Raw genomic sequence first — 21,944 nt, 5'->3', positions numbered from 1 at the left:
TCTATTTGCTAGAGATAATTGTTAAAAGTACCTTTTTTTTTTTAATGTTGGAAAGAACATAGTGGTATAGTCCAATTCTTTTTTCTGAAGGCATAGAGTTAGATTACCTTAATCATTCCCTGAACAACGTAGGCAGACCGATGAGGCAGCCCATGATTTACGAAGAAATATGTGAAACTCAGTATTGCAGGAATTTATCTCTTCATTATTTGACAGACCAACTCTATAGGCTTATAGTGAATGTCAGCTATTAGTAAATACGGCAGACTGTAAAACTGAAGGTAGTCACATTTTATTTCACTTTGAGCAGACATCAAGAACTTTTAAGTATTAAATAACAGAGCTGACATTAAATATATTTTAATACTTCCAGAGGGTAACGCCAGATCTATGAATGTAAATGAAAAGCTCACGTCTGTTATGTGTATAGGAGACCATGACTGTGTTATTTTAACAATTCTAACTTCATGTACCCAGAACTGTACTTTAGATTCCTATCTGATCCAAATTAACTTTCAGATTCTGTTAAAACACACACACACACAAAATCTAGGGTAGGTAGGGGCCAAATATAAGATAAGTGAAATAATTAAATTTCTCTTATAAGCCCTGACTCTTCTGAAAGGACCGGCTTTTAAAAGATATGATTTATTGATGAATAGCAGTTCTCAGAGTTCTTCAGGTCAGGATTTAATCTTCCAGCTTGAGTGTAAGGGCAGGAAATATAAATTGCCAAAGACCAGAATAAAGCAAAACAGGAAGACAAGGAATGTGTGGGTTGGTGTATGGTGTGTGTATACTCACCCTACAGAGGGGCAGGATGAAGGGCAGAAATTAGCGCCCAGAACAATATACAGTATATATCCCCCAAACTTATGGGGGATATGCTTATGCTTCAAAAGACTTGTAAATGAAAGGACCACAAACACATCCCGTGAAAATGCAGTCTGAATTTTAGGATTTACTAAGAAATAAGATAGAGACTGGAAATGAGTCTTAGCAAACATACACCCATAAGAAAGTGCTGCTTGGCAGCAAATCAACACCAAAAATGAACATAATTGAAGGAAATTTAATTTCTAAACAGGAGAACAAAAGGAACAGCAGGGCAGCCACCTTACTGCCCCTGCAAATGTAATTATCTCTCCCTATCTCCTGTGGGGTGTGAATTGAATGCCATAGAATGGTGGCCCCTCCCCAGCCCTCCCCACCTCCAAGCCCTTCTGAAAGAGATACTGTAAATGTTAATAGGTCAGAAATCCCCTCTAAAGGAAAGATAACCAACTCCATCATAATAAGCACACAGGTTAACCAAGTACCTTAAAAAAAAAGGAAAAAAAGAAAAAAGAGAGAGAGAAACAAGGAAAAAAAAAGGAATTGGAAATATTCTCTATAATGTAGGAATAGTAAGATCTTTTACACAGTATAGCAATAAAATAATTCTGAATCCAACTTCATGGGAAAGTATCGCACATTCAGTCTGGGCTACAATGAGGAATTGTTACCTACAATTAGGTAATGAATGAATTTAGCTGAGTGAGCTAGGAAAATAAAAATGATCTCAATGGTCTCTCTGCCTGATGTGCTTCTGGGGAGTACCCACCCACCCACTCCATATCCCTCCTCAAGGCAACCCGCTGATCCTGTCTAGCACTTCCAAGCTTACAAACTATACCCACTCTTAGCACCGGCTTTTTGCTTATGTGTTAAAGAAGGTTGGCAATGACCACTAGCTCCACCACAGAGCCCAATGCCACTGCTACAGGAAGAAGTCTGTTACTATCCTAGAAGAAGAGAAGAGTAAAAGACATGACTTTAAAACTATTTATTGTGAGAAGAGTTGAACATCTTTGGTGAAAATATTTAAGTGACATCATTTCATATGAATCTTTTAAAAATTTTATCATGTGGTGGCTATGTCTTAGCATCCCATTCCTTCTTAAGTGATGAAAGAGATTATTTTTAAAATGTAATCAACCAAAACTATGTTTGTTTTTTGAGATTCTGGAAGTCCCCTAAAGGTCTTATTGGCTGTTGGAATTATGTTTTTATTATATAAAATATGTAGCATTTACCACAGTGTTGGGCATCCCTGGTGGTGCAGAATTAATAGTGGCTTGTTGGTTAGTTGAATGGATGGGATGGGTGGATGAATGAATGAATGAATGAATGAGAGACATCTAGTGTCTCTAGTGTTAGGGAAACAGAATGCTCAAGGTAGAAGCAGCTCCAGAAATCATTTAACTTATTCTCAGTTTAGGAATCACTTCACTATTCACCCAAACTTTGCTTGCAAATTACCCACAAAAGTGGAGTTCACTGGTTCATAACAAGAATTCTTTTTAAATGACATCGTGTAGAGTATGATAAAAATCCCACATACATGAACAGCTTATTCATCTCGCCATGTGCATGGCATGTTCTACCCACACTGAGCAGGTAGAGGCTCAGGATGAGCCCCGCCTGAGGAGCTCTCCACCCTCAGCCACAGCATTCGAGTGACCCCCAGGGCACTGATGACAAAATGAAGGAGTATAAATTCAGCCTAGATCTTCATTTTTTTTTTTAAGGTCCATTTTCCTTAGTTAAAAATTTGAATGCCACAGGAAAAATAATATTCATCAAATGACAATCTAAACAAAGGTAAAAAGCCTAATTACAACCCAGGGGAATGTATCTGCAACATATGATCCATAAAAGTTTACTATTTAGAATAAAGAGCTCTTAGAAATCATTACGAAAAGTGCAATCAACTCATGAGAAAAATGGGCAACAGACATCTCACAGAAGAGCCAATACGTATTTCTAGATGATATCAAGAAATGAGCATTATCACTCATGATTAGGGAAATGGAAGTCAAAATACATCCATGTGATTGGCAAAAATTAAAGCCTGACAATATCAAGTGTTGAGAGCACGTGAACAGACAGGATCTTTATATATTACTGGTGGGGGTGAAAATCTGTACAGGCACTTTTGAAAAATCTGCATTATAAAACTGAACATACGTGTTCTCTGTTACCCAGTAATTCTGCTCCTCGGTGTACAGACAAGACAGATTATTGCAGATGTCCCACGAGAGTACAAAACTGTACAAGAGTGTTCTTAAGCCTACAGTTTATAAAAGCAAAACAGATGAAGCCAAACTGCCCGCCAATCAGAGTGTGAATGTGAATAAACTGTGGTCTACCCACACAACGGGCTATCAATAGCACTCAAAGCAAGTGATCCAGAGGGAGACATAGTATAGAAGAATCTTAATATATGTATCCGAAGAAGTGAAGAAAACTAAGTCTTACAAGATTATATAGAGCATAATACCCATTTTATAAGGGTAAAAGTAACTTTATAAAAATATATATATTAGGAAAATGCCATAAAACTATATAAAAGGAAAGCAAGAAAATGACAAACAGAAGTTTCAGAATGAGTTGCTTTGGGTAGGGAGTGGCAGAGGGACCTAATGGTGCATTATTATCAAGGTCCTAGTTTTTTGTTTTGAGTGGTGGGGGTCTTAGGACTTGCTACATTGTTTTCTTAATGAAATATTTTATTAAGTAATAAAATGTCTGAAAATAAATCATAGATCAGTAATATCATGAACCAAGGATATGAATATGCCAATTAAAAAACCCCCAGCATTCGCCACTCACCTTCATAAAGCTGCGCATACTGGGGGAAACCAGTTGCCCGTAGCCAATCACAAGCTTCCTTGGCTTCAATTTCTGTAACAGAACCAAAGAAAGACAGACGTGTCAGTCATGTGCACCTCAGCAGGCTTTCTTCCTTAACAAACTCTGATTTTGTTAGATAAGCAAAATACGTCTGTTGACAATGGATAAGCAAAATAAATAAATACACATATGCCTATATAAAGACTTAATTCAAATGGTTTAAAATATGGTGCACCTTTTCAGACTGTAAAAAATGCATTTTTATCTATCTTTCCTTGAAAAATAAAAATGGGGTCCTAGCAGTAGGTGATTCTGTGCTGCTTCTGTGTTCTGGTTACAAAGGATTATGAAAATAGGGCATATTGAGCAGGTTGAAGAGGGATTAAATAATTTTAAGCCTCGATGGTCTAACCTGGTTTACTTTTCACATCATGAAAAGGCCATCAAAGACAGGTGACACCCTGGAAGAGAACTAACCTGACCAAGCGAACAGACCTTCTGTTCCACCCCCCCCCCCCCACCTCCCCGGGATGCACAGAAAAGGCCCAGGTGCGGTGCCAATGTGCCTTTAGGTGCATCCAGCAGTAGAGACCCAGGCTGTCAGGTGACCCAGAGGGCATTAAGTCAATAAATTCTACGATCCTGGCAGACTGCAATGCCTAATAAAGCCCTACTTCCCTGTGGTTAACATCTTGTAGATAGTATTGATAAACAGCAAGGCCAAGGGCAACTGACACACTGTGTTCCAACTCACTCAAGCACGCATTTACGATCCAGTTAAAACCGACTCACAGAGGAGGTCTGGGGCACATTCATTAGTTTCTCTGCTTGCACAAAGAATATTCTTTCAACTCTTCTTCCCACCTTCCACAGGCCATTAGAGTACTTAGGTATGTAAGGTGATTCACTCATTTATAAATGTCTCAACATTGCTTAATTTATTCCAGATTCAAATCTTCATTAGGCATCTCTCCTCTGAGCCAGATGGAAGCAGATAATCCATATTAGAAGTACCCATAGCTTACTTTTGTCTAGTAACTTTACAGTTTCAAAGCATTTTTTTTTTCCCTATTATTTCGTGAGTCCCTTGGCCTATAAAGAAAGGTAATTAAGAACACCCGAATTCATTAAAGCAAGTAGGGTTGTCCTTATGGAGCATCCGAAGAGAAAAACAACCTGTCTTCTGATGAGTTAGTTAATACCCAAACTAAAAACAGCGAAAGCACTAGAGTGGAAATAAATGGCATGGCTAAGTTGATTTTCACAAATTTTTTTCAGTGTGGCGATAAAAGCAGCATTTTTAAAAACACGAGATTCAGGAGTGAATTTGGGGTTGGAGGATAAAGTGACAGACATGTGGAAGAACCTCAATGTTTGCGCTGAATAAAGGAATATATAGAATTGTCCAGTGTGAATCACCTGTACTTAACAGTTTTTTCATGTATTAATATGCACACCTTGTGTCAGAAAGGAATTAAAGCAGCCTTACATAAAATCATAAACATTTTCTAGAAAACTGTATTGCTGGAAAAACATATTTTTTCTCTATCTCTGTGGCCCCTGCTCAAAGACAGACACGGAAAGAAAAAAAGCTAAGTGCTTGTTTAAAAAAAAATATTTTAAATGACTCGCTCCTCCTGACTATTTAGAGGTTATTTCCGTGGAACAGACTGTTAGACTCTAAACAATAGATTGTTCAAAAGTAGCGGTAACCAGAAATTCTCAATGTGCACTCGTTTTTGACTGTCTTCAGACATGACATTGGACCAGCATACACACTAAAGCCTTAATTAGACATACTTCACCAGCCAGTATTGCCACCTTTTTCAGAGCATGTTCCTGATTTTCTGATTAAAATGGCTTCCTGCCAAGAGGCACGTAAGAATGCAACGTATTTTTCTAAAAAAACTTTACATTTATTTATATAGTACTTTACAAATTACCATGTGCTCTCATATATGTTGCTCGTTTATGGCCCCAAGTGAGTTCAGGAGCCCATAAATGCATATTGCTGAATTGTCATTCTCTTACTCACTTTCCAACACTAAGGAAATGAAAAGCTCCCAAATGACCACAAATTTGTTTAGAAAGCTGTGTCCAAATAGCCACTCTGCTCAGGGCCCCTTGGTTAGAAATAAATGATGTGAACAGGCAAAGATTTGCATCTTCAGCAGATAATCTAATTAAAGGCATACAATGGCTAAAAAGTAGTATTTTCAAGAACTGCGAGATCCAGAAATTTTACCTTCTTTTTCCTTACCCTAAAACAGATGAAAATGTTTCTTTCTTTTAGATGTGAAACCATGGGAAATAGGCAAGTCTGTCAGTATCTACTTGAAATTTAAGTGCCCACTCATGAAAACTTGGGCTGCATAACAAATGAAAACTTAACACACTGTTTCTGTAGAAATCAGAATGAGAACGTTGGTAAAACTATAAAAAGTTGTCACTGATTTTTTAATAAACGGAACAATTATTGACTTCATTCCTACCCCCTTCCAATTACTGAGAGAAAATGGTAGTAACAATCCAATATAAGTACTCATTTTTAACAAATCAGTATTTTCATTTTATTTAACATGAAATGAACCCATGTCTATAGATTAGTCGGGGAGAGAACACCCCTTCTAGTTTTACTACCCCACCCCCAATCCAAGCCATTACTTTCCTTCTTGTCTCCCAACTAAAATTCCACGTCTCCAATTCTCTCCTCTCTCAGAGAAACCATCCACCAGTCCTGGCTCATCACACCTCCAAAAGTACAGCCTTGATCTTCTCTCTCCCTCACAAACTTCACTAGAGCCCCACTGCTTGGAAAATCACGTCTAGGGGCGCCTGGGTGGCTCAGTTGGTTAAGCGACTGCCTTCGGCTCAGGTCATGATCCTGGAGTCCCGGGGTCGAGTCCCATGTCGGGCTCCCTGCTCTGCGGGGAGTCTGCTTCTCCCTCTGACCCTCTTCCCTCTCGTGCTCTCTATCTCTCATTCTCTCTCTCAAATAAATAAATAAAAAATCTTTAAAAAAAAAAAAAAAGAAAAAGAAAATCACGTCTAAACACCTCCTGCATGGTTTTCTGGGTTTTCCATGAGGCACACAACCTAATGTTCTAACTCTACCTCCTGTCCTCTACCTAACCTGTTCTCTACCTGTCCTCTACCTAACCTGTTCTCACTCTACCTCCCAAAGTAAACTCAATGCTCATCTCCCCATACACCACCGTGACTTCCTGGCATGAAATGCTCTCCCATCTTCTCAGTGTCAAATTCCCCTCATCCTTCAAGGTCCATCCCAAATGTTGCCTCCTCTAGGCAGACCTCCCAGATGCCTCCTGACAAGTCTATCAATGCTAACTTTTATTGTGTGCTTACTATGTGCAAGCACCTGTCTAAGCACTTAAGGCATATTAATTTACTTTTCACATTGATCCTAAAACGTGGGTTACTAATATCCCCAAGATACAGAGGTGAGGAAACAAGCAGAGAAATAACTTTTTTAAAAAAGATTATTTATTTATTTATTTGACAGAGGGAGACACAGTGAGAGAGGGAACACAAGCAGGGGGAGCGGGAGAGGGAGAAGCAGACTTCCCGCTGAGCAGGGAGCCTGATGCAGGGCTCGATCTCAGGATGCTGGGATCTTGACCTGAGCTGAAGGCAGACGCTTAATGACTGAGCTTTTCTTTACATTCACATGCCATAGTGGAGAGAGAACTAAGACTCATAGAAATGAGCAAAACAGGGGCTCCTGGGTGGCTCAGTCAGTTAAGCGTCTGACTCTTGATTTCAGCTCAGGTCATGATCTCAGGGCTGTGAGACAGAGCCCCGTGTTGGGCTCTGCACTGGGCAGGGAGCCTGCTTAAGATTCTCTCTCTCTCTCCCTCTGCCCCCCCCCAAGAAAAAACAAAGAAATGAGCAAGACAAGTTCTTCACTTAAAAAATACATAACAATGAGTGACATTTAAAATATTAAAACCACGGACACATTGCATTACCTCAGTCACTAAATCTACCGTGCCTATTTTTGGAGGCCTCTAACCGGCTCTAAAGGTTTGACTTTTCCTTCAGGACATGCCACTATGAGGATTAGTTTTTAAAAATATTCTCCATCAGGCAAAAATGCCACCAGAAACTAAAAGTACAAGGGAAATACAGTGTCACTCTAATGCCTGGGTTTTCTCTGAGCAAACAACAGACAAATGTGTTAAGGAGGAAACAGGAAATATTTATTGGAAACAGCTTTAGTGGTTAGTTGTATAAGATGAATGAGGTCCAGGAGGCCCTTCTGTGTAAGGCTGGGAACCGTTAGTCCGTATTTGCACATTTCCTGGCATGATGGGATGACCCTATCTTCCCTTTCCCCCTCAACAGTGAATTAAACAGAAATCCCCCAACCTCGTCATCATTCTGTTGAACCTGCTGAGCTCAACCAGTTGAGCAACAGTAAATGGGTCCAAGTGGGATGTGATTACTTCCATCTTCTGTGTACCCTATCTGCCCAGTGGGAACCATCAGGCTCTCTGCCTTCTTTGACAACATGCTACCAAAATCAGGACTCAAGGCAAATGCCATAGCTACATGGAATGTATCGCTTAAATAAAAGTCTAAGGAATTGGAGGAATGCAAGAAAATCCCAGATTCCTTGGATTCCCCCCAAAATGACAGACCCGTGGCCAAAGACCCACGGAAATGTCGATCGATGCTTTTACAACCACGAAGTACATTTGCTATGTGAAGGCAGGTGGTATTTTCTGATCCAAAACAAAACTCATTTCTCTCCCCTGGTCACACAGATTCCCTCCAATGGAAGAAGATTCTTCTTACCGATTTTCCAGCCTCCACTGAGGTGGCCAATTTACAGACTGTCGTGCAGCTGGGCACCAATGGCCCATCTGACCCTGGTAGGCGGGCTTCACTGGGCAGCCCACTGGAGAAGCAAACCATGGCTTCAAAACCTTGATCTCAGGGGCTCTCAGCCCTGTATGCGGTAGGCATCACGTGGGAAGAGTTTTCTAAAACCACCAACCACCACCCACTCCCAGGCATCTGGATTTTCTCAGTCTAGGGAGGACCCAGGCAGTGTCTTTTAAAAACAAAAAAAGCTCTCTAGGTAAATTTAAGGATAGCCAGGATTGAGAACCATGGAGCCAGGCAACATTTCCCCATATTCTTGCATCGGGAACTTTTTCTCCCCAGATTACCTTAAGAGTCTCCCAAATGAATTCTGTGATAAGCTTTGCTCCTCACTGCCCACGACAAATCTGTCCTGGTGCAAGAGTCCCTGAGCCCCCGGATCTGCTTTTATGAAGCGCATCATTACGTCACTCCCCTGCTTATAATTCTTCAGTGACTCTCTGGCACCTTCCAGATACAATCCAAACTCCTCAGCAGACCCACAGCCTTCTTAATTTGGCCTCTACCTTATCCCTTTGGCTCCAAGTGCAAGCTTTGCTCGTCTTACTGAACTTCTTGGGGTTCCCGGGAGGCACCATGCTCTCTCACTGCAAGCTCTTAATCTGTTCGCCCCTCTGCCTCCAAACGTCCCCTTCTCCACCCCATCAACTTCTCTGTCCCACGCTCCCCATGCTGGCTGAGATGCACCTATCAAAAGCTTCCTGATTCAATTGTATATCCTGAAAAGACTACTCTTCCACAGTGGAAGCACAAATATGCTTGTTTGAAGGAAAAGAGAAACTGTTACTATTTTCCTTCCTTCAAAAACAGACTAAGAACTACAATATGAGCCCCTTTCTTTTTGCAGTTAAACAAAAATAAATGTTAAACACGACTGCCAAAGACCAGGTATCAGGATTTACCTGATAAAATGAATACCTAGATGGGCTAAGTCAGATAGCAGAATGTCTATATTAATATTTATCACACTCTAATGTTATCTAATCACAGCAAAGAGTTTGACTAGCAACTAACAACATTCCTACCCTCAGGTGCCTCAAAACATTCTAAACATCTGTTGTGCATATTCTGAAAGAAACCAGTTAGGAAACTTCTGGAAGACCAGCTGATACTAACTCAGTTTCTAAGGCTGTTTGGCCTAACAGTAGCTGACCCAGACCCACCTTCAGGTATATTCTAGTATAGTCATACATTTAAGTGAAGCCAACAATCCTTCAGGTCCCCTTTGCTTATTATTTATTTATTGGACATCTATTAAGTGTGCTGCCAACTGTGCTAGGGGTCAATCAGACACAGGTTCCTGTCCCGAAGCAGGAAGCCAAACGGAAAGGCAATTCACAGTTGGGAACATGGTGTCCCATGGTCCTCTACTAAGGAAAGATCTGGTTTCCTAAGGGCTATTCTAAGGTCCTTGTATTAAGTCCCAAGTGATCTGGTATGGGCATCACCAATGAGTCCCCATTTCATAGGTGAAAGCCCCAGTCTTAATTAGGGCGCACGCACCCTACCTTCTTAATATACCACGTCTGTCACCCAATCTCCCTCTGCTCTCTGATCCAGCCACACTGGCCTCTTCTCATCCACCCTATACTCCCTTTCCTGATTTATTTTTTCTCCTTCCAAAACATTTACTTATTATGTTTACTTTCTGTCTCTCCCCTCTGTAAGCTCCGAAAGGGCAAGTTTCTTTGTCTGCTTTACTCTCTGATCTATCCTAAGCACCTATGGCATACAAAGTAGTTGCTCAATAAATAAATATTACATAAATACAGTATGATTTTTGTTCTAGTGAAGGGGTCTTCTTAATTTTTCTGACCAGGATAATAGGAAATATAGTTTACGTTATAGCCTGGTACACAAATGTATGCATGCACGTGTGTACACACACACACACACACACACACACACTTGCACACGCCAACTGAAATAAGTTTCACCAAATAACACTTAAAATACGTAATGCATTCTTACATTTTTCTATTCCACTTAAAAAATAGTTATTTGTTACCTACCAGAGCAACCAGTTTAAAATCTATTATTCTCACACCATAGCTTTTTCTTACAAAGAAAGAAAGAAAGAAATGGAAACTAAGAACTTACTATACACTTAATGTAGTACAGAGAAGAATGCAATGTGACAGTCTGAATTCAGAGGTGGGGGGGCTGCTTGAGCACATGGTTTATGCTCAGCCTTTATTGAAGGAGAAGTGATGATCTCACATGGAAGACTGGATGGGGAGAGAAGATTCATAGTAAAGGAGACAGAGTAAGTCAGGAGGAGATGCTGAAGCCCAGGTGTTTGTGGAAGAATGGTGAGCAGTCGGATTTACTCTAACACTGACCAAGGAAGGAGGCGGGTTATCCCATGGAGCACATATAAGCATCTCCTTAGCCTGGTGACCCAAAGAGCAGCCAACTTCACTTGCTCACATGTAAAACAGCTTTGCATCTGAGTGTCTCGACACTTTCTAATAATCCGTCATAGAAAGAGGGCCAAGTATTACCTGTAACAGGTCAGGAAAACAGGTCCAGGAAAGAATGCATTGCTTTGTTAAGTAGCCTTGAGAAAATACTCTCTGGACCTGTTTCCTCATCTGTAAAATCTGGGATTGCCATAGGCTTTGTAAATTCCCCAAGGTTCTGACTCTGGTTTTTCCTTTATACCAATTTCCCCTTCTCCCTAAGAGAACCTTTAGAATAGGTTACGTTTCTTCTGTTAAGTTTCCAGATGTATTATCAATTACATGTGGAGACATTTCTCTTCCCTCAAAACACTGGTTCAATAGTTCTGTTCCCCAGTTTTGCAAATTGACTGTTTATTGCTAAAATTTCTAATTTGGTTTTTAACAGATCAATTCCTTGTTCTGTCTCATGCATACTACAGGGAACTCAAAACACTACATATTTTTGCTTATGTGGGCGTCCACAGCCCTCACACTAAAATTCATCTTTATAGGAGGAACACACTTAGGAGACCCTGAGTTTTCCTCTGCTTATTGAGCTTTTCTGTATGTACTCCCCCCACCCCCCACAGCAACAGCACCCCCCCACCCCCCTAGCCCCCACCCCCAACAGCATCCTGGCTTCTACAGAATCAGTGGGCTGGGTGCTGAAATGCTTCTTGGTGCTTCTCATCCTTTCCCTTCACCAATGAGGAAGCTGGTTCCGAGTTTGAGGTAATCTGCTCAAGGTTCCACCGCTACTATCCTGCTCTCCCCGGCTGGAGCACTTTCTGCATACTTTGCCTGCCTGCAGAGATTACTCTCACTTTTAAATCACCAGGCTGTTTTTCAGTACAAGGAAAAACTGCAAATTTGGGAAACTTTTCTTTTTAAGGTTTTTTTTTTTCTCTCTCTCTTCTGCTTGAGGTCTGGAGGCAGGTATGTTGCTTTCTAATAAAGGACATTCCTAGAAATAATATAAATGGGGGAAAAAAGGACCCATTTTGCCCAATGACGTGATGACAACTTAATAAATGGTTTTGCCTTGAAAGAAGAAAACCATGAGACACACCCTACAAGCCTCTACCTGGGATTATGCAGGTGAAGAGACACTCCAGCAATGTGAAATGAAATCAACTGAAATCCCCTTTGGGGATCATTTAGTTCAAGTATTTGCAAAATACTGTTTCTTTTTCATATCAAAAAATATGTGCTCTTCCCTCTCAAAGATAAACGGCTCTGTATTCATTTGAGCCTGTGGATGACATGGTTTGAGCTCAGTTACTCCAGACTTAAACTGATCCAGTTATTTCCAGGAACAGAAAATATCTCCCAGCTAATCAGGAACTGGCACTTACTACTCAGCACAAAGAAGTCAAACTGAAGTGAAAATAAACTACTCAGGAAACGGATAGTGCATCATCACATCTTTCTATTTCATTTCTATGTGGGGTGGATTAAAAAAAAAAACAAAAAAACCTTTGGTTTACATACATACACACAAACACATTTCTAATATTCTACATCAAATATTTATGCATTTCCAACCATGCACTGCTAAGAAAAATGACCTGAGATAGCTCTTAAAATACAAAACTCTTTAAAGATGGTAATTGCAGAGATTAGGAAAACAATTTAAACAATTTCAAGTAAGGAATCAATCTAAATAACATACTTACAAGGACTCTTTATCTTTCTGAGTCTCATTTTTTTTTCGTAAAATGAAACAGATGTTTTAAGATTATATAATCCACTTCCTTTATAATTTAGATTCAAGGCAAAATACCTGGTTACAAACCTGAGGGAACCCCGCCCCCCATCTCCATGATGAAAGGTTTTTGCAGTCATATCAATTCTTTCATTTACATATTAGCAAAGCTTATTCTAGTGAGTAACCCTCAACCCCAATCTTTGGCTTTTGCCCCAGGTTCTATAGTGCCCTAGCTTGGGAAATAGAAATACTGTGTAACTGCAGAAATCTTAAATTAGAAATAAAGGGAATAGTGACTAATAGGGAGTGTATGACTGTCCACTCTGGTTTTAGTCCATTCTGACAGAAAAAAAAGCAAGAATAGAACGAAACATCAAATTGCCTTACACAAAGACCAATGAAAATAAAAACATGGCAGATACTGGGGAGATAAGCTGCCTTTAGGTATTCCTATGTCAAACCTCAAACAGGCAACACTGTATGATTTGACGTTCTCAATTTTGTGCCAAAAAGTGTAAGAAAAAATAAGGACTACTGTCTTCTAGGCGAGCTAAAGAATTATTTTCATTAAAAGTGCCGGTGACAACCAGCCGCCCAGACACACAAGATCTCACGCCAAAATTTGATCCAGGTACATCTGTTTAGTTTACGCAGGCTTTTGCTTTTATATGGATGCATTTTTCCTACAAACAGGAATATCCTCATTTTGTTGCTATCTCCATTTTGTTTACACATGTGGGCAGGAAGGGGTTTGAAGCACCATGTAACACACAAATGACCTTGGACTAGCTAGTCACTGAACTTACAGGCATCTCAGTTGCCCCTCGGTGGGGAGGAGGCAATGGTTTTCCAGGCTACCTTTTGCCAAGTTCTGGAATTTCCCAAGAAATGACTTGTAGAAATGCACAAGCATTACGGAAGATCCCTTTTTCGTGCTATCCAGTTTGAAAATGGGAGTTGTGTGGAGATTGACCCCTGTGCCTTTATAGTTTCTCCGGACTCGGGAGGCGGAGATGATTTTCAGAATTTTAGCATCTTCTATCTACTTTGTCACCTGGGTGCGACAGCCACGTCACCGCCAGGGTCCCTTCCTCTAGGGCTTCCTCAGTGCTCGCAGCCTGGGAAATGCTACAACCGCAGGGTGTGGAAAACTTCTGTCCCTCACACATCCTCCAGAGACTCCAGCAAGGAGAAGGAAGGCGCCTTTCTGACAAGCTTCAGGAAGCTGCCTCCAATCCTCTCTGCGGGACACTCAAAGGTGGGGCGGGAAGGGAACAAAATGTGGATGGGAGGTGTCAAAGGCATCTGAGGACTCCAGCTCTACTGACCTCAGTCTTCAGTTAGTTTTTGATTTTCCTCCTGGGTACAGGAGGGGGTAAGACATGAAAAGGCCACCACGCAGAGGTTTGTGTGAATGGAAAAGGAGTACACTTTCACTGTGAAACTTCGTTCGGTAGCAAAATAAAACACAAGGATGAAGGATTACGAGAAATCACCTCCCACCTGAGCACTGTATGATGGGGGCTTTAGTCAGGTGTACTGTTTTATCCTTTGCTGTCCAAGGACATTATCCAGATGCTATTCAAATGTTTTCACTGACATCTGTCAGAAGATTTTCCCTTAGAAGTATTATTTTTAGATACTTTTACGGAAGAAAGCATTATTCAGGACAGTCCACAGAAGCTAGAAAATGGAATCCCAGATTCCTTCCCTGAATGTTAAAGGCAAAGGCTCAAGTGTCCATGCACGAGGCCCCAGAGAAGGGACACAGAAACCTCTAATTTGTCAATTTCGGATCCTCAAGTTATAACTCCCCACCTAGGAGCACAAGCCCCCTAGGAAACTGCAAAGTGACTGCCAGGCTCTCCAGGGCCACCAAATACTGTCTTCTAAATGGAACCAACTGCAGATGAGCATAGCTCCTGGAGGTGCACACTACTGCCACACACCTGGTTGAAATCCTGGCTCTGCCATGTACAGTGAGTGATCGGAGGCAAGGAATGGAACGCTCTCTCCCAAGCCCCAGATTCCTCATCTGTAAAAGGGGAATAATCACACCTGCTTTTCCAGAGTTGCTGAGGTGACAGTTGAACGGGACAATAAGAGCAAACCACGTGATCAATTTCAGCTTCTATACTACTATTAGTATTCTGTCAAAAGTCTGTGGATTTTTTATAAAAATTGAAAAGGAGCACTCATACTAGAGACGGTTGACTGTTCCTTGTGAGAGACCATAAAAATATACAGGCTAAATACGCAAGGCTTTCTTGCAGTCCACCATGGCACGGAAGGTGTCCTGAAAAAAATGTTAAGGCAGAGTAGATCTAATTAAAGAATCCCCAGCAGGACTACTCCCTCCTCCTTATCACTGATCATGATAATCCTTAACAATAACACTGGATCCCACAAGGAAAAGGGCAGACAGACAGGAAGAGCCCTTCTCAGCTGGGAATTTTACCCCTTTTACATTAATTAGATTTCTGACTAATTTGAGGTTGAAAGAAAACACCACTGATGGCACTCATACCCGTAACCCATTGCTATAAAAGCAAATTTCAATCTTACAGCACATCTTCAAAGAGGAAGGACCCTCAAGTCTCAGAATTCCTCTATATGCAAAGGTAAGGAATCAGATAGAAGGAAGATTGTGAAAACTGCTCCAGAAAAGCATTTTCCTCTTAATTTCAGAAGAGGAACTGGGGACTATTGCTCTTTAGGGACACAGTGTTTGAATGTGAACATTTTATGGCTGGGCATTAATTCACGTGGATCATCTCAACAAGGAAAACTTTTCAGGTCCTAAATGCTGTGTACACCATTCCTTTGCACTGTAGTCCCACGACTCCAAAGTATCTTAGGGGTCAATCCTGTTAAAAATGAGCGCTCAGTGAAACTCAGAGGAATGACCATGTTTAGAAATTAAATTCTTTCCTCTACTGGATCCCAACTCATAGAATTCTAATCACTGAACTATGCAAACATAGAAAATGAAGATCACCTTTCTCCCCCAGGTCCATTTTATAATTTTGAGAACAGCCTTGGCGTGATGTGTGCCGTGATGCCCATTACACCATGGGGCCAGGTTTGACTGCAGTGTTCTAAAGCTCCAAGAATTCAGTCTTTAGTGATCTGGCAATATCCAGAGAGGAAGGGGAAACATCTGAAGTTATTTTTACTTTTGCAAGTCTTCTGTCTGTACAGGGAAAATGCTAGGGTGGGTCAAGTATTGTCTGGAGCCCTTCAGGGCTTTTTTTTTTTTTTTTTTTTTGCATGGCCTCATTTCCTTCTTCCTGTTGCTAGGAAGGAGAGTTAAGCATGAGAAACTTGTGTTTACAATACTGGACCATCCTGTCCAGCACAAGGCTCTCTTCAAAAACGTACGATTCACTTCACCCACTGTACTTTGGATGCCCCCATTCTTCTGGACCAAATCACCCTTTCCTGAATATTTTCAAATGGCCTATTTACCTGCCTCAGTCATAAAAATACCACTCTCATTTTAACATTGCATCATGGCTTAAAATCTCCATGGGGACACCAAGGGAAACTCAAGTACTTATTTTTGTATTTCAAACCATTCTTGGAATCCCACCAAGCCTCTGATTGGAAGGCATCTTAATGGGGCCTCCCATATCCCCTCTAAGCCCCACGGTAGTTCTACAAGTAAGAGTTTAAGTACTATATACATTTTTCACTCTTTCCCAGTAATAATTTATTTGATCATAATATGCTTTTCTATTAATCTGGTATATTTTTCCGAAGCAACCAAATATCCCTTTTTAATATAAAAACACCCTAAAATTTTGCTTAGTCTTTGCTCTTTGAACTATAGCATTGACCAGTAACAAAATAATAAACAACAACAAAAAAAAGGCTTTAGGTTAAAGGGCAACTGGCCTCTCACCTTCCCTCCAGAACTATGGAAAATCCTCTGGTTGGCCCAGTGTATGAAAACTTGGAACACTGCCTTCAATTAGCCATAGTCAATTGCTTAACTATTCAACCTTTTCACTCTTAAGGAGTAAGTGGTGTTTCTCATAAGATCTAACATTGCTAAGTTAAAGTCATAGGTAATTCAATGAAACTGTACTTCTCATCCACTCTAGGGAAAGATTTAAGTAGGAAGCGATACTCATTTTGATCCTGGAGAGTCAGAGTTGGGAAACAAAGTCAGTCCCTGTTCTTGAGCTTCTGGCCAGTTTGGTGTAAGGTGTCACTCAGATTAAGAATTAAAATAAAATCCCCTCTCTCTCTCTCTCTCTTTTTTTTTTTTTGGTCAAGAGCAAACTTTTAAAACAGCTGGGAGAAAGTCAGTCTGCTGTCCTTCATTTTAAACTCTGAACAGTAGTGCTAATGAAAAAAATATGCAGCCAGGCTTGGGCCACGCTGTAAATCTGGCATGCCACAATAAAAGTTAATACATGCAATTGGCAACATTTTCTCAGAAAATGTCTTGAAATAACTTCTGAATGCACATCTGCTAACTATTTGACACTCATTCCCCAGGACTTTAGTTCTTCTGGTGACTTACAGGGCACCCCTCTGGCCATCTGCTACAGTCTGCAAGCCAAGATGGCACTGGGTGCCTCCATTAATTCCACACTTATGGTCTGCAAATTATCTCTGCGGAGGACCAGCCTGAGTCCAGATGGATGCTGAATTAGTCAAACTCTTGGAGCTGCTGATAGATTTACATTCAGAGTTCTGCTGGGCTATTATTTTCCCTCATCCCTTCAGCAAACAGAGTTTGGGGGAAAAATGTAATTTGAGACTCAGTATTCTACCTTGTCCACAGCTGTGATTTTTTTTTTTTCTATCCAAATGCGTCATATATGCCACCATCGTGAATCTTTCTGTAATGGATGGCTGTGCCTAGGCTGCACTGCTCCACCTCACCAAGGGCTTGAAAGAGCCGCTGAATCCGGAGAATGAACTCATTCGCTAACTCTGTTGGGTGTAAAAAGGCTCAATCAAAACTAGCGTGTGCCAAGGTTTTCTTCTCCGCGGTGCAGATAACTATACGCAGGAGTTTCCTCCTACAGTAATTAGCATAAATTGGGTATTAGTGGAGCATCAGTACCAGACACGTGCTAAGCGCCTGTATTAGCTCTTTTGATCCTCTCAACCTCCTCGCGTGGTAAATACACTTATTACCCCCGTGTTGCAGATGAAGGAGGTGCAGAGAGGTCTCAACACTTCCCAGATGCGCCCAGCTAGCAGCAGGCTGCGGACCCGGGGTTCCTACTTCGCCAGCCTCATCCCGCTCCGCTCTAACTGCCCTCGCAGCAGGGGCTGCGCGCTGGAAAAAACGAACGCATTCAGTAATAACCATAATCTGCAAATTACACGTGGCATGGCCAGTGTGCTGCGGCCAGGGGAGAAACTCCTTCCGAAGGATCAGAGTCTCAGCCCATGACGTCGGAGATGGGGACAGGGGCACAGAGGCAGAGTGGGGCAGGGTTCCCAAAGGCCGTGACTTCGCTACGAAAAGTCAGGTCGGGAGGCGGGCTTCCTTCCTTCCTTTCGCCGGCCCAGGAACTAGCCCCGCGCGGGCGCCTCCTCCCGAGCCAAGGGCGTGGGCACCTCCACCCGGCCTTTTAGGAAACCCGATTCCACGCCCCAGCACGTGAAGGCACACTGCAGCCCTCCCAGCAGGCGCCCCTCACATGCAAGCCAGGGGGCTTGCTAAATAGCTTCAACGCTCTCCCGGGGCCCGCAGCCACCAGACTTTCCTAAGTCGGAATTACTTTCCAGCGTTTCAAATATTTGAACATAAAGGTCGAAATTAAAACAATTTCTTCCCGAATTTACTTTCAAGAAGTTTAAAAAAAAAAACCAAACACTATTTCCAAGTGCCACTGCGGCCTAAACATCGCTAAATGAGAAACTCTCAGGGAGTCCGCGCTGGATTTTGGACTTGCATGGTGAAGGTCTGCAAGCGCCCAGCCCAGAACGTCCCCGGAGGGAAGATAGTGGAAGTGCGGTCGCGCCGCGCCCCTCGGAAGCAGAGGCCGTCGCCAGGGACTTAGAATAAGAATAGCAGGGCCGCCGGCGCAGCCGGGCTGGCGGCCGGCCCGCCCTGTGCCCCCGCCCGGCGTGCATCCCTAGCCGGGCTCGGCGTCCCCAGCCCGAGAGGGAAGTTAACATAGGCTTCACTTTCTTAGTTGCGGTCGCCCCCCGCCAGCAGCCCTTCCCAGAGCCCACCCGACGCGCCCGCCCGAGACCCCCAAGCAGTGAGTAGCCAGGGGTCATTACCCGAAATTAAGACCTCCCTCCCCAAACTATGACCCTTGTTTTTTCCCACACTCCACCTCCTCCACTCCGAGAAAGTTGGGCGACTCGGTCCCGAGCCTCCTCGGAAAGCCGTTTAAAAGCACAGAACGACAGGCATCGACTTGACAAGGCGGGGTGACATTTCCTCCGCGGCGAGTCCCCTCCGCAGCTGGCTCCCGCGGCTGGCCCGACGGCAAGGCACAAGTCTAGCTTACGTGTTAGGATCATGATGTCCGGCTTCTCCCTGCACATCAGCTGCGGCGAGGGGTGGCAGGAGTGCGCTAGAGAAGTCGAGGCAGCCCGAGGCAGCTCAGCTCCCGCGCCTGGACCCACTGAGGCACCCGAGACGCGCGCGCGGGCGGTCCTCAGCGCATCCTTGCTCGCCGCTCCGTGCCCCTCGCCACAGCCCCAGAAAGAACGCAGGGTTTTCCAGAGGTCGAAAGGAGAAGGAGCTCAGGGAGATGGGCGAGAAGCACCGGAGCAGTCGCTCCTGCTGCGAAGTTCGGCCATGGCGGGGTTAGTAGCTAAGCGCCCTCGCTCCGGCAGCGGGAGCGCTCTGCCTCCCGCGCGCCCCTCCGGCCGCGCCCTCCCACAGGGTCCGCCCCCGAGGGGAGGGACGAGGCCCGGCAGCGTGGACTCCTTCACGCCGCCTAGGTGCTGGGCCGCAGCCCCCGGCCGTCCTCCTGTCCCGAACCCCGCCCCAGACTCCGCCCCCCGTTGCTCCGCCCCTTACCTCCGCCCCTTACCTCCTCCCCGCCGCTGGGCTAACCAGCTGCAGCCTCAGGCCGTACTCTGGCCCCGCCCCCCCGCCCGCGTCTCCGCGCCTGTTCTGCCCGGGGCTGGAATATTTTCCTCTGGCCTCCCCGTCTGCCAGGGGGAAGCGCCCTAAACTGTCCAACTGTTGACCTCAGGGGTGAAGGCAATCCCTCGAGGCGTTTACTTGCCGGGGAAGTCTGAGCTGGACTCTGGGACACCGCGCACTTTCCCTCTTTTTCTTGGTAGCTTTGCACACTTAAAAAAAATCTCTATGATTCTGCCTTATATCCTGGTGGGAACCGCATAAATTTGCGGAACGAAGGGGAAGCGGGAGGTAGGGATGAATCAGTGTGTCCTCATCTGTAAAATGGGGAGAAGATACCTGTCCGTCATTCATTCGTCATTCATTGATAAAGCCCGCAGGAATAGAGAACAAATGTCAGTAAGTAACACTGCTCTAGAGAGGGATTGAATTTTTACTCAGCACATGTTGAGCATATTGTGTGCACATTCACAGTGTTTTACAAACTATGGACCTTGGGCCACAACCCCATGCAACTCCTGCAACTTGTGGGCCCCGCCTTTATATCAGCGAATTATAATCTCTGATGGCGATAATCTGCGTTTTAACAAACTCTTGGGTGATTTGGAGGCACCGTAATTTGGGGGCCCTGATATAATAGGAAGCTTCATTTTTGAAGATCACAATTGAATACGACCTATGTAAGATTTTTAAAAATTCAGACTGAGTTTTCATGAAAATTTACTTTGGGGCTAATTGGTGTTTTCTGCCCATTACCTCTGCGCAAAGAAAACTACTAAATCCATTCATTCAAAAAATATTATCAACAGCATTTATTATGTGCCAAACACTGTTCTGGACTCTGGAGCTATAGCAGTGAGCAAAAAAGTCAAACATCTCCTCCCTCCTAAAATTTTCTTCCTAGTGGAGAAGATGCCAATAAACAAGGTAAACACGTGAAACACTCATAGTGTCTTAGGTGGAGATACATAAAGCAGAAGAGGGGAGAGAAGGGTTGTGGGAGAGTTTCTTTAAATAGGGTTAAATGCAAATGGGAGACTTTGTCTTAAATATAGCGTAAAATGTATTGATTTCATAGGCATGCCTTAGTTTACATGCAGAAGACTTTTTCACCCCGGTTTTTTTAAAAAACAATAAAAATGCTAACTCCATTGGCTCTCTAATGTACTGGAATCAGAATTCTGGCTCTGGAGAATGGCCTTTCAGGTTTGGGGCTCTATTCAGGAGATATTGCCAGGGCTTTTTTACCTACTTAGAACTGCTGGGGACGCCAGGGTAAGCAAGGTTATCCCCACCTCTGCCGGCGGGCGCAGAGTTTACAGTCTGGTGGGGAAGTGACAAGAGGCGTGTGAAAAAGAGTTGCTGTGAACAAGGAGCTGGAAGTAGAGTCCAAGACAGAAAGAAGAAGAGCTGCCCTCTGAAGTTTGGATGCTGGGGGAATTGCAAAAATGCCTGCAGTCGCCAGCAAGGTGCAGTGTGATTCAAGGGGAAGTTGGAAAAGTAGGGGCAAGAACTTTTCAATTCCCTGCGTGATTGTGTTAAGGATTGTTTTATCCTTTACAGTTATAAACAGTGAGAAGCCATGTTAATGGATGAAGGCATCCCATAGCCAGATCTGCATTTTGAAAGACCACAGGCTGCAGTGTGTACTTTAAATTTAGAAAATAGGAATATACCTCCTGAACATACTAATTTCCCTTATTTATTAAAAATCCAAACCTTAAAAATATAGATAGCATCTCCTCCAAAGCATATCAACTCCCAGAATAAGTTCTTAATGTTTATTATTAGCTGGGTGAAGTTGCATTCAATTTAATTAAGTTCCTAGGAGTTTGTGCAATCCCTATATACCCCCCCCACTCAATATTTCAAAATAAAACATGCTACTCTTTTTGTCTCTTCTTGTTCAAACTCCATTCCTTTCTCCTTGATTATTGATGTCTTCTCTGGGTCTTCTCTAATTTCATATTTCTCTGGAGGTTTCTGCTATGTGGATTGCTCATCATCTAATAATACCAATAACTCCAAAAACAATTTCCTTGGTGAGATATTGTCTTGCACCTGGCCTTCACTGAATCTCATCACCTTCTTCCATTCTTTGATTTATTGACATGGTCTGTGTCCTGGGCCAAATCCC

The 21,944-nt window shown here is 43.0% G+C and overlaps 1 protein-coding gene across 2 annotated transcripts in view; it reads right to left on the bottom strand.

The window, feature by feature from the left end:
* DLC1 (DLC1 Rho GTPase activating protein) overlaps nucleotides 1–21,944 on the bottom strand; it is a 404,280-nt gene that overhangs the window by 24,409 nt on the left and 357,927 nt on the right. For both annotated transcript variants that reach the window (XM_028094146.2, XM_088021391.1), the window contains one exon: nucleotides 3,655–3,726. In XM_028094146.2, the coding sequence (XP_027949947.2) occupies nucleotides 3,655–3,726 (72 nt within the window). The remainder of the gene's footprint in view (nucleotides 1–3,654; nucleotides 3,727–21,944) is intronic.

This window comes from Eumetopias jubatus, unplaced genomic scaffold (genome assembly GCF_037043125.1).
Source record: "Eumetopias jubatus isolate StellerSeaLion01/CBP00866 unplaced genomic scaffold, mEumJub1_p1.0 scaffold_2, whole genome shotgun sequence".
Classification (NCBI taxonomy): Eukaryota; Metazoa; Chordata; class Mammalia; order Carnivora; family Otariidae; genus Eumetopias; species Eumetopias jubatus.
This window is presented reverse-complemented; position numbering and strand designations above follow the sequence as displayed.